General features: G+C 48.7%; 1 protein-coding gene across 1 annotated transcript; it reads right to left on the reverse strand.

The window, feature by feature from the left end:
* Positions 1-1,615: 1,615 nt before the first annotated feature.
* Positions 1,616-11,882, reverse strand: MUL1 (mitochondrial E3 ubiquitin protein ligase 1). The gene is made up of 4 exons (XM_080652944.1): positions 11,603-11,882; positions 7,929-8,016; positions 7,439-7,559; positions 1,616-3,548 (listed from the first exon to the last, which is right to left on the reverse strand). Exons 1-4 carry the CDS (start codon positions 11,720-11,722, stop codon positions 2,819-2,821), a joined length of 1,059 nt encoding a protein of 352 aa, XP_080509070.1. The 5' UTR covers positions 11,723-11,882; the 3' UTR covers positions 1,616-2,818.
* Positions 11,883-13,176: the final 1,294 nt, after the last annotated feature.

The following is a 13,176-nucleotide window of genomic DNA, read 5'->3' on the forward strand; positions in this document are numbered from 1 at the left end:
AGCCTCTCAGGCTTGATGTGATAAAAGCCCAGGGGTGTAGGCTTCATAGTCAGACCTTGGTGGCCGTGGGAAAATCACATCACCTATAAAAAGGGGTAATTCGGCCTGCCCTGATTGTTCAGCAAAGCCTATAAAGAATGTAACATCGCCTGGCTCCCGATGATGTGAGGCTTTAGGGAAAACATAAGCCCACTTAGCTTCACTCTTCTCGCTTGTAAAGTGAGGAGGGATAACAATATCCACTTTATAGGACGCCAAGCATTAGTGCATATAAAATGCCGAGCACAGACATTCAAAACACCAGGAGCAGTTCTTCAAGATGACCCCTGCCTGCCGCTGTCTCCTAGCATTGAAGTGACTTGGCAAAGAATCAAAACAACAATCCCAACCACAGTTGAGAACTACCAATTTCCTGTCTCCGTCACCTCCCACCCCCAACCTGGGCCCCAAGTATCAGTCCATCCAACCACACTGCAGATAAGGCCCCTAAAATGGAAAGTGGGAACTGCCACAGTGAATGAGGGCATGGGACAGTCTCAGTCCCAGCCAGGCTAGGACTGAGCATGGACCTCAAACTCAGAACTGGGGACGTGCATGTCAGCGTTCCCAACCAGCTGCTCGGAGGCAGGGACCAAGGCTGCTCCTGCATCTCCCTGGCTCTCTGGGATACTGGAGGCCAAAGTCTGCCCGGAAGTTGGGCTGGGGTAGTGCAGGCTGGCTTCCCTTCTTTTCCATCCCTTTGACCAGATTTATTCATGAAATCTATGCCATGGACTGAACTCTGATACATTCCCACATAACACCCCTCACCCCCAGGCAGTTCCTTCATTCTCTACTGAAACCTGGACCCAGTTACACAGTAACCGCAGAAAAGACAAGGAAATGGGGGCAGATGCGTTCAAGGAGCTCAGAGGGCATTCCCTTGGGCCACACTCTCCCCCAAACACCTGCCCTGCCCCCAAGACACCCTATGTAAAACCAGGGTCTTAACACCTCACTGGACACTCAGCCCTGGTAAGTGGGCTCTCACCACTTATGCCTGCTCCTTCACAGTAGCCGCCTTTTCATAACTTGGGGCACAAGTGTCTTGTGGGGTGCTCCTGGGAGCACTGAGGGAATGAGCCCCACTGCTGGTATGGATGATGATGGGGAGCTTTGGAAACAACTTCGGACCCAGCGCTTACTAGCATTGTGCCCTCGGCCCAGTGAACAGATCTGGGGTTACTCCCTCATCCGGAAATGCAGATCCCATGAGCCTGCAAGGGTTCTGTGAGGATTAACTCAAAGTTCAAGAGCACACACTAGTACAGCACTCTTACTCGCTAAACATGAGTTTCCTCCCTGCTGTTCAACACCCCACCCCAGCCCTTCTCCCACTGCTCAGCGTTCAGGATGTCAGAACAGATTTCTTCAGGCATGGAGGGCCGGGCTGCCCTCCTGGGTGCCCCTCCTGAGCTGGCCAGACTCCTCCTCAGGCCCACAATCTGTGGGAGCCCCAAACCCAGGCCTCCAGGTCTCTAGTTCATTCCATCACGGTGGGATTCCCTTCCACCGGGGGAGTCTGGGCCTAACCAGTGAACCTTACTGACAAAGCAACAGGCTGACACTTGGTTGGAACATGTTTAATTTGTGCTGTCCACGCTGGACACTGCGAAGTGGTGTCAGCCCCTGAGAGCACCCCTCCTCCCCCGCACAGAGGAGGATCGGGAGAGAATGAACATTTAACGCAGGGAAGGGAGAAAAGAAAGAGCTGTGTACGAGACCTCTGACCACTTCCCTTCCACTCACAAACAGGAGGGGCAGGGGAGGGGTGAAGGCAACGAAGGAAGGGGCGATGTAATTACACCCACGGCATGTCGCCTTTTCGCTGTGGGAGAGGGAGCTGGGACAAGGCTCTGTGCTCAGGATGCTGGCTGGTGAGGGCCTCGGAGAGAAGCTGACAGCCAGAGGCTGGGCAGCAGCGCCCTTATTGCTTCCGGTGGGAGGTGAGGCCTTGCAGCTCCCCTCAAGCAGGGAAAACCAGTCCCGGGGGGGGGGGGGGGGGGGAGGGGGGGGGGAGGGAGCGGGGGGGGGGGGGAGGTGTCCTGCTCTGGCAGCGCTTCCGGGCAGCAAAGGCAACAGGAAGGCGGCAGCGGCAGCGAGCTGGCCATCCTCACCCCTGCTGGGGCCGCCGAGCCCACCACTCCCACCCCCCCAGGTGAACGCTCTTCGTCTGCTGCTCAGAGTCACGCTCTGCTCGGGAGAAGCTGACGCTGGTCTTCAGTCTCCTATCCTGATGCACAGGTGCACACATTTAGGAGGCAAGCAGGTAGGGGAAAGGGACACAGTGACGTGTCCAGCCTTACAATTTTCTCCTGGTGTGTGAGCAAAAGGAAGAGAGACTCAGAGAGTCTCTCCAGAGGCAGCTCCATGAGGCGTGCGTCACACTGAGCCCGACTCTGCCCCCCTCTGAGTCATTTAACGCTCAAGTCCACAAGAATCAGCAAGTCACCAGAAAGGACCCGAAGACACAGGAGCACGAGCTGAAGATCACTGGCTTCGGCGCTTGAGCAATGAGGTGTTTGCAGTCACACAGCGGGCTCCGGGGAGGGAGGCCATGCCAGCACACCCACCCAGGCTGGGCTTTGATTCTCGTGTGCTGGGAAGGGTTCCCTCTCAGGTTGGAGGTGTGAGGTCTGGACAGCCCCCCACCTCCCTCCCTCAGTCATACCTGGAGATAACAGCTGCCCCTCCCCCCATACTCTTCTAAGGCCTTGAGATAAAAACCCCTGAAAGGGGAGAGCTTCCTTTCATGTGTAACCGTGGGGCTTCGAGACTGTCAGCTGTTGTACAAGGGAATCACCCGGGTGATCTCCTGCCTGCAGATGGGGCACTTCTTGGGCTCTGGCAACGCCTGGTAGCACTCGGTGCAGGCACACACGTGCCCACACTCCAGGAACACGCAAGACTTGAAGTTGTTCAGGCACACGACACAGGTGCTCTTCAGACTCTCCCGATCCTCGGGCTTGGCTTGGCTCAGCAGCTGGGCCTCATGCTCCCGGAACTCCTTCTCCATCTGCTTGAGGCGCAGGCGCTCCTGCCACTGCAGATACTGCTTTCGGAGGATGAAGAAGAGGGCCGCGCACGCGGCAAAGCCAAACACCAGCGTCAGGACCTTCCAGAGCCTGACGCTCGACTCCTGCCTCTGCAGCAAGCTGTCGAAGTCCTGGCTGCTCAGGTAGTACTGCATGCCCTGCTTGGGGGGCTGCAGACGGACGGAGTTGTTGTCCAGGACCAGTTCACCCACCCCTGTGAGGGTGGCCCCAACCTTCAGCATCTCCTCGGTCTCCTGGACGCCCTTGGGCTGCTCCCCGCTGATGTAGTGGCCGATGGCATCGGTGAAGGACTGGATGGAGGGGTGGAACTTCTCATACACAGTCTCCAGGCCCAGATCCACAGAGTCCAGAGGCTTCAGCACCCGCACAGCCACATCCACACCCTCCTCGTGGGGTACCAGGTCAAAGGGCACCGTGTTGGTCCTCTGGTGAATGATCTTTGAATAGTCATTCCTAAAACAATAAGAGAACTCAAGATAAGATAAAGGACAAGCAAACACCTCACGCCCAGGAAGAGATGGAGGTCGCATACATGCCAGAAGGACAGGGTAAAATCTGACGTAGCTAGAAGAGGACAGCAGAAATCAGTATTATCCAAGTGCCTCAATTTGTTAGGTTCTCAGGCGCTATCCATGGGCAACAACTACCATCACAGATCACCTCTACCATTTATTTCCTTTAGCCACTTTAAAATAAATATCCAATTCTTTAAAAAATTAAAAACAGAACTACCAGATGATCCAGCAATCTCACTTCTGGGTACTGAATTGAAATCAGGATCTCGAAGAGAGAGCTACACACCCATGCTCACTGCAGCATTCTTCATGACAGCCAAACATGGAGGCAGCCTACATGTCCAACGATGGATGCGTGGATAAAGAATGCCACACATGCACAAACACAGAGGATTATTCAGTATAAAAAGAAGGAAATCAGTGGTTGAGCATCGACCTATGAACCAGGAGGTCACGGTTCAATTCCCAGTCAGGGCACATGCCCAGGTTGAGGGCTTGATCCCCAGTGTGGGGCATGCAGGAGGCAGCCAATCAATGATTCTCTCTCATCACTGATGTTGCTATATTTCTCCCCTCTCCCTTCCTCTCTGAAATCAACAAACTTTTTTTTTAAAGAAGGAAATCCTGCCATATGCAACAAGATGGATAAACCTGGAGAGCACTATGCTAAGCAAACTAGGCCACTCACAGAAGGACAAACACTGCATAATTCCATTTATACGAGGTTATCTAAAATAGTCAAACTTAACAGAAGCAGAAAGCAGAATGGCGGACAGAGAAACCAAAATGGCGGCATAGGTAAACACCTAAACTGCTGCCTCGCACAACAATTTCAAAACTACAACTAAAAGACAAAACGGACACCATCCAGAACCACAGGAAAGCTGGCTGAGTGGAAATTCTACAACCAGAAGGAAAGAGAAAAGCACATTGAGACTCAGAGGAGCTGCAAAAGGCTGAGGTACGGAGATGTGTGGGCACGCGGAGAGGACTGACTGCTGAGTGCGTGGCTGGCTTTCTCAAGCGGGAGGGAGACGGAAGCTCCCGACTGCGCTGAACTCCAGTTCCGGGCAAGACTCTGGGAACTCAGACTCATTCGGGGGGAATCTGGACTGTCAGGAAAAGAGAAAAGTACACTGAGACTCAGGGGAGCTGCAGAAGGCAGAGGTCTGGAGGCGCACGCATGAGCGGAGAGGAGAGAACTGACTGCTGAATGCACGGCTGGCTTTCTCAAGCAGAAGGGAGACAGAAGCTCTTGACTGTGCTGAACTCCAGTTCCAGGCGAGACATTGGGAACCCAGACTCATTTGGGGAGAAACTGGACTGTCTGGCAGCAGGCAAAACTCAAGGGCAGCTTTCTCTCAGAGGTGCTTGCAGCGATTACCGAGGGACACTGAGACCCAGGGGCCTCATAGGGCAGGGCTGACGGGAAGCAAGGCTGTCTGCTCCGCCCTGAGACTCCGCCCCACCCCAAGCTGAGTACAGAGGCTTTCGCAATTTTGCAAGTCTTGTCTCATAAGGGTGTCTCCAGCACAGAAGTTCTCCCAGCGTAGACACAGCTGATCCTCACAGCCAATTGGCCTGGAATCAATTCTCCCAGTGATACCAACAACAATCAAGACTTAACTACAAGGCTGTGCACACAGTCCACAAAGAGGGGCACCAAGAGTGTCCACCTCAGGGTACTGGGGAGGCTGAGCCACTGGGCCCTATAGGACACCTAGCACACAAAGCTACTCTACCAACTCAGGGAAGCAACGAAAATGTGGAGACAAAGAAACAGATCACAAATGAAAGAAATGGAGGAAAGCAAATGACTGGATATAGTGTTCAAAACCATGGTTATAAGGTTTTTCAAGAATTTCCTAGAAAAGGCCGATAAATTTAGCGAGACCCTCGAGGATATGAAAAAGGACCAACTAGAAATTAAACATACACTGACTTAAATAAAAAACATTATACAGAGACCTAACAGCAGACTAGAGGACCGCAAGAATCAAGTCAAAGATTTGAAATACAAAGAAGCAAAAAACACTCAACCAGAAAAGCAAAAAGAAAAAAGAATCCAAAAATTTGAAGACAGTGTAAGGAGCCTCTGGGACAACCTCAAGCATACCAACATCCGAATTATGGGGATGCCAGAAGAAGAGAGAGAGCAAGATACTAAAAACCTATTTGAAGAAATAATGACAGAAAACTTCTCCCACCTGGTGAAAGAAATAGACTTACAAGTCCAGGAAGTGCACAGAACCCCAAACAAAAGGAATCCAAAGAGGACCACACCAAGACACATCATAATTAAAATGCCAAGGGCAAAAGACAAAGAGAGAATATTAAAAGCAGCAAGAGAAAAATAGTTAATTACCTACAAGGGAGCACCCATACGATTGTCAGCTGATTTCTCAACAGAAACTATGCAGGCTAGACGGGAGTGGCAAGAAATATTCAAAGTGATGAATAGCAAGAACCTACAACCAAGATTACTCTACCCAGCAAAGCTATCATCAGAATTGAAGGTCAGATAAAGAGCTTCACAGATAAGAAAAAGCTAAAGGAGTTCATCAACACCAAACCAGTATTATATGAAATGCTGAAAGGTATTCTCTAAGAAGAGGAAGAAGAAGAAAAAGGTAAAGATAAAAATTATGAACAACAAATACATACCTATCAACAAGTGAATCTAAAAATCAAGGGAATAAAAAATCTGATGAACAGAATAAACTGGTGAATATAATAGAATCAGGGGCATAGAAAGGGAGTGGACTGACAATTCTCGGGGGGAAAGGGGTGTGGGAAGAGACTGGACAAAAATCGTACACCTATGGATGAGGACAGTGGGGGGCGGAGGTAAGGGCAGAGGGTGGGGTGGGAACCGGGTGGAGGGGAGCTATGGGGGTAAAAAGAGGAACAACTGTAATAATGTGAACAATAAAGATTTATTAAATTTAAAAAAAAAATAAAGTATTACAAATAGAAGAAAGAAAGAAAGAAAGAAAGAAAGAAAGAAAGAAAGAAAGAAAGAAAGAAAGAAAGAGCGAGCAGAATGGCGGTTGCCAAGGGCTAGAGGCAGAGAAAGAAAATAGGCACTGACACTGAATGGGTACAAAGTTTCAGTTACACAAGATGAGCCAATTCTGGAGATCTGCTGTACAACTGTATGCCTCTAATTAACAAAACTGTACTGTTACACTTAAACGTTTGTTAAAAGGGGCCCAGGCCACCATGGCTCAAATGGTTGAGCCTAGACCTGTGGGCTGGGAGGTCGCGGTTCAATTCCTGGTGAGGGCACATGCCCAGGTTGTGGGCTCAATCCCCAGTGGGGGCATGCAGGAGGCAGTCAATTGGTGATTCTCTCTCATCACTGATGTTTCTCTTTCTCTCTCTCTTCCTCTCCTTTTCTGAGATCAATAAAAATATTTTTTTAAGTTTGTTAAAAGGGTAGATCTTGTGAAGTGTTCTTACTACAATAAAAAAATAAAATAAAATACAAAACAAAACCCCACTAGGGTCATTTGGGACAATGGTACTCCATTTAAAGGCAAAATAATCCACAAAATCATTTCAATAAATATTGAAATCATTAATCCATGCCATATGTGAGTAGTTTCAAACTTTGGTGGTCATATCAACAAATTCCAGCCCCTGTCCTGGTCCGGCAGGTCTGGAACGGGGCCCAGGAACCTGCATCTGAACGAGATACCTAGGTGACTCTAAGTTAAGAGGTCCTCAGACCACACACAGAACATTAACAACGTTAAGAAACTGGCCTACACCCTGTCTCAGGAGAAGTGACTGTCGGGGTTCAGCCAGCGGAGAAAGGCTACGTACCAGAGGTGGGTTGTTCGGTTCCACACCATCTTGTGCTCCTGAAGTGTCAGCCGCTGAATCACCCCCTTGCAATTTTCCACAAACTGGCTGTTGAGCGTTTCTTTAACAGACCGCACAGCTCCTAAAGGGAAACCAATTATTTTATTTCCGAAGCACTGCTCTGCCCTTCCCTTTAAGATCATTTTAAATTTTGTTTTTAGTTGGAGTTCGCTTCACTAATCAAAATGGTGACAATGTGATCAACATAAGTTATGCTTTGTGGGTACTCTTCCAAGCACTACAACAACCCTGTAAGGTAGACATTCTCTTAGAGATGGACAACAGAGGTTCAGAAAGGATGGGCAGTTTCCCGGGTCACACTGCAATAATCCAGGTCTTTCTGAGCCCCAAGTCCAAGTTCTGGACTACTGCCCCAAGGATACACACATCAGCCAAGAACAAACATTTAGAAGAGGAAGTTACTTTTCATTTTACCAATATATAAGCATACCTTCAATAACAGCATAAGGCACACATTTTCCTGGAGCTTCTGAAAGGATACTCTTTAAGTCTTCACCCAAGTGGATTCTTTTAGCTCCCTAAATGCAAACAACATATTAAACTGACTACTGAATACTGACATGTTGAATCAAACTTAAAGGGCAAAAAAAGAAAAAGACTATTTACTTTTTTCATGTTGAAAGGAGGAGGAAATCAGGCAGGAAGGAGACTATAGGAGATTCAGACTCCAAAGCTGTGTCTGAGAAGTTTCAACATACAAACAGGCTTGGGGCACTGCCCCCTCTGCCATCTGCAGAATGGGGTGTTACGTATATTCTTTTTTTTTTTTAATATGTTTATTGATTTTTTAGAGAGAAGAGAGGGATATAGACTGATAGAAACATCGATGAGAGAGAAACATCTTCAATCAGCTGCCTCCTGCACACTCCCTATTGGGGATCTAGCCCAAAACCCAAGCAGGTGCCCTGACGGGGAACTGAACCATGACCTCTTAGTTCCTAGGTCGATGCTCAACCACTGAGCCACACCAGCGGGGCATATCCTTTCTCCAGTTAATGGAAATATACACTCCTTTTCATCTTCCTTTTTAAATGAAACTTATGAATCAATTTGTATACCATAGGCTGAATACATTTGAATCTCTTCTTGACAATACAGAACCATACATCCAAAGGTTCATGTGTAAAGCATCTGAACAAGTGCCTAGTACATGGTCGGGGCTGGAGCACTAGTAGGCATTATCATCGCCAGGCCTTTATGAACTCATGGCCTGCATTGTACACCATCACAGAAGGGTGCCTTTGCTTTATAGGCAAGGATGTGTTACCTGGTGCCAAACACTGTTCTATTTTCAGTTTGTCTTTCTTCCCTTTCACAATCAGGTGCGCATAGCGACATCTGCTGCTGTCTTCCTCTGACAACCACTAGTTCTCCCACCCCTTCCAATTCAGTTTCTAACCTGCTGTGCTTGGGAACCAAGCAAGCCTGTTACTGCTCTTTCAAAACTATGAAAAAAGTTATCAAATCAATAAACATTTCCTGAGCATCTATGTGCCAGGCAGAGTGCTGGGCGCTAGGGATTCAGGGATGAATGAAGGACAGTTTCCACTTTCACAGTATTCCCATCAACAAACCTTTTTTTTTTCTTTTCAGGTTTCAATGTGTGTTTTTTTTTACGTTAACACTGACAATGCCGGATGAATGAAACTTACACAATAGCGATGCTCCTTCCTTTCGTGTCTGCCTACCAGTCTATCAACGTCCGTTTGTCTCTCGCTGTGCGGCAAAGTCGGGGCTCCCAGAACTGTATGCAGAATCTTGGCACCTAGACTTGGACTCTGCTCCAACTCACGGGCCTAGCCCCCTGCCCGCACATTCATGGCCTGGCCCTGGAAAGGCGGGCCCTCACCGTGACCTACGACGGAGGCCCATTCACCCATCCACCCCAGGTCCCAGCCTTGCCCTGTGGGCGTCAGAGAAGGCCGCACCTAGACCACCGCCCCTCCCCGCTGCGACTCCGCAAAAGAGAGCCGCATGGGCCCCACGCGAAGTCCCCCCACGCCCCGCCGTACCCGCCCTGCAACCCGGAGCCCCCCAAGCCCCCATCAACAAATCTTAAGGATGGCTGATAAGTTACCTCTAAAGAGGAGATGAGATAGATACTGCACACATATTAAGGTCACTCTAAGATTAAGCTACTGCTACACAGTAAATGAGCAAGGTCAACAAACACTTATTAACCACTTACACTGTGAAGAAAATTTTTAAAATAATAGCCATAACAGCTAACACAGTGTATTTACTTGTTTTATTATTTATTTGTCTTTCTCCACTGGACTATTAGACTCTAGGAAAGTTAGGGCCCTGCTTGTCTTGTTCACTGCTGTCCCCCTAGTGCTGAGAACGGAGCACTCAATATGTATCTGATGGCCGAAACCGGTTTGGCTCAGTGGCTAGAGCGTCAGCCTGCAGACTGAAAGGTCCCAGGTTCGATTCCGGTCAAGGGCATGTACCTTGGTTGCGGGCACGTCCCCAGTAGGGGGTGTGCAGGAGGCAGCTGATCGATGTTTCTCTCTCATCGATGTTTCTCTCTCATCGATGTTTCTAACTCTCTCTCCCTCTCCCTTTCTCTCTGTAAAAAATCAATAATATATATATTTTTAAAAATACACAATGATAACACACAAACCTGACTATCAAAGTCCTGTAATCTGATCAAAAAAATAGAATCTAAAATATTAGGAGTCCCAAATCTTTTTACAAAAAGGGGCCATTTTCATCCTCATTTAAGAACTAATTGGCAAAGCTTTTAAGGTCATCCAGACGCGGGTGCTGGAGAGTTCACTGTTTCAAAGAATCCCACATCAGGCCCACTTGATGCAACCTGATTTCTGAGTCAGGAAGTGAAGTATCAGTTACACTCACAGCCAATCACTTCGAAGTAACTTGGTTATTTAATCAGGGGAAGAACAGGGGAACTGAAATCTCACTAGGACCCCATTCACACCACAGATTCAATGGTTTGGTCACTTGGTTCGTTCCAGACAGATTCCAAAACTCCTCTCACAGAGAAGATTTCACACATTTGTTTCTAAAACAATTAACATTATCAGAAAACAATCTGATAACGAAGTTGGTGGGTTTAGGAACCCATCTTTCCAATAAATGTCCAATTAAACCCTAACTGTTGTAGTGTAAGAATGTCAGCCAAAACGAATCCACGTTTATTGAGCATCTAATCAAGTACTGAATCAGAAGAAAGATAAGGGCCCTGTTTCCAACCTAATCCATCTTTCTCGTGGGCCCTTCACCGGAAAGCAATGTCCTCAATCAGAGAGAAAAAAAAAATCCCACACGTGGAACTAAAAGATCTAAGTTTCAGTTTCAACCTGACTAACTGTAAGACCTTTCCTCTACGCCCAACTTCCTGATTTGCAATCTGGAGGCAATTTTCACTTTATCTCAAATATACTGTGCAGAAAAAAATAACAAGATGGGGATGTCTTATGTAAGCTGTAAAGTGCAGCTGGAGAGTGTTAGTTTTAAAGTAACTTAAAATATTAAAAAAGGAAGCGTCTGTAGAAGCAAGGAGTTGAGTAGCTACAGTTTCTGCACTTGCTGTTCCCTCTGCCTGAACCGCGCTTCCCCAAGACATCTGCAGGTCCCCCTCATCCTCCCGGCTCTGTTCAAATGCCACCTTATTTAAAATAGCAAACCTCCGTTTCTCCAGCATTACATTCCCCCTTCTCCCTGCGTGACTCTGTAGTATTTATCCCCACCTGTCACACCACCTGATTTGTTTGTCCCTTGTCTGTCTTGGTTGTAGTAGAATGGAACCTCCATGAGGGCAGGGACTTTTGTCTGTTTCATCCAAGAGATATCCCCAGAGCCTGCAGCTTAGATGTTCAATAAATATTTGAATCGAGTAGTGAAGTCAAGATTCATTCTGAATCATGGGAGGGGCTTGGCAGAAAAAAAAAAGAGTCGTGAAGCAGTTATCACAATACCCGAATCCTGGTCCTGGGTCCTCCATTTCCTGCCCGGGGGACACTCTCCTTGGCCTATTTCCTCTTTAGGATAGTTTCCGACGGTGGACCGGCCCAAGGCGAACTGTGGGCTCACCACTACCGGAGCCAGAGAGGACCGGCTGGGGACAGCACTGACCTTGAGCTCTTGGGCGACCTGGGCCTTCTGCCGGTACACGGAGTACAGGAAGGCGGTGACGACGGAGCTGGTGCCCAGGAGGATGAACTGGCCCAGCGAGGGCCGCCCTCCGTTCTCCATGGCTGCGCCGAACCCCGAGTGCAGGAGGGGACAGCGAGCTCAGGCCCCGCGACCCCAGCCCAAAACCTCTCCCTTCACCTCGCTCCACCCGGGACCGCACCCCCCTAGGGCCTAGGAGATCTTTCCCGGAAACCCTTATCTGGTCGCCAAGGGGTTTCGTAATCCCACACCGGAAGTGGGGGCGGGGAAAGAGCAGACCGGAAGGTGGTGTTGCCAGGGTGATGGCGGCGCAGCCAGGGCGTCCCCAGGGGCGGGGCCTCCCGAGCCGGGCGTGCGGAATGTTTTGCGGAAGCTGAGCCAGGTGCCTCTTCCCTCCTAGATCCTTTCGCCTTCCGCACACGGCGCACCGACCACAATTGATTAGCCGGCGTCTCAGGCGTCCTCAAACTACTGCATTTATCGGGCCGCCGGGTGCCGCTGCCTGTCCTGCTTAGCAGCCGGCTGGTCCCCGGCCGAAAAAAAAAAAAAATTAAAAAAAAAAAAAGAATTTGTTCAAAGTTGTTTTTTTTAACTATAGCCCGGTCCTCCAACGGTCTGAGGGACAGTGAACTGGCCCCCTGTTTAAAAAGTTTGAGGACCCCTCTAGGTAATCTCGGTCCGTTGATTTCATAGGGGTTTGGGGCTGTTTAATGTTGTTCGATGTCTCCACCATTAGATTAGAAGGAAAAAAGAGAATGGGTTAATAAGCATTTATGAGTATTACACATTTAAGCTTCAGGGCAAACCTTGAGACTTGGATTTTATTCCACTTTGCAGATGAGAGAACAGGCGGAAGAGGTTAGGGGATGTGCTCAAAATCACACTGCCAATGAGTGCGAGAGAGGAATTTACTGGACTCCAGAGCCCTTACTCCTGTAGAGAGCGCCTGGGAAGGCACATGGGCATTCTTTAATTATTGTCAGCTGAACCCAGTGGCGTTGGCAAAGCCGCGCCCTGGGAACAGCTTTGCCAAAAAGGCAAGGGTGTTGTCAGCTTGACTTTCATTTCAGCTCAGTTGTCGGGAAGTGGGTTTTGATATGTAAATCCAGTCAAGCACCGGGAATGAATAGGACTCAAGAATGCAAAATATAGCCCTGGTTGGTTTGGGTCAGTGGATGGAGCATTGGACTGTAGGGTCCCAGGTTTGATTCCCGCCAAGGGCACGTGCCTTAGTTGTAGGCTCCATCCCCAGTAGGGGGCGTGCAGGAGGCGGCTGATCAGTGATTCTCATCATTGATGTTTCTCTCCCTCCCTCTCCCTTCCTCTCTGAAATCAATAAAAATATTTTTTAAAAAAAGAATGCAAATAATCTCCTTTGTCTTGACTTTTGGTGAAACTTCCTGGTATTTGGGGGTATAAAATAACACGCTGCGTTGGCTCTGGGTCACTGTCTCTCCCTCAGAAGAGGGCAGCGGTCCCACCCGGTCCCAGCTTTCCCCTTCTCTGTGTCTTGTCTCTTTTATTTCTCAATCCCC

This window comes from Plecotus auritus (genome assembly GCF_963455305.1).
Source record: "Plecotus auritus genome assembly, chromosome: 2".
Lineage (NCBI taxonomy): Eukaryota > Metazoa > Chordata > Mammalia > Chiroptera > Vespertilionidae > Plecotus > Plecotus auritus.

Excerpts from the sequence above, each read along its gene's own strand:
- MUL1 (XM_080652944.1), bottom strand. The coding sequence starts at position 11,722 with ATGGAGAACGGAGGGCGGCCCTCGCTGGGCCAGTTCATCCTCCTGGGC. Across the intron at positions 8,017-11,602 it reads AGGTCGCCCAAGAGCTCAAG|GGAGCTAAAAGAATCCACTT; the intron begins GTCAGTGCTGTC and ends GTTTGCATTTAG. Across the intron at positions 7,560-7,928 it reads GCCTTATGCTGTTATTGAAG|GAGCTGTGCGGTCTGTTAAA; the intron begins GTATGCTTATAT and ends GTTTCCCTTTAG.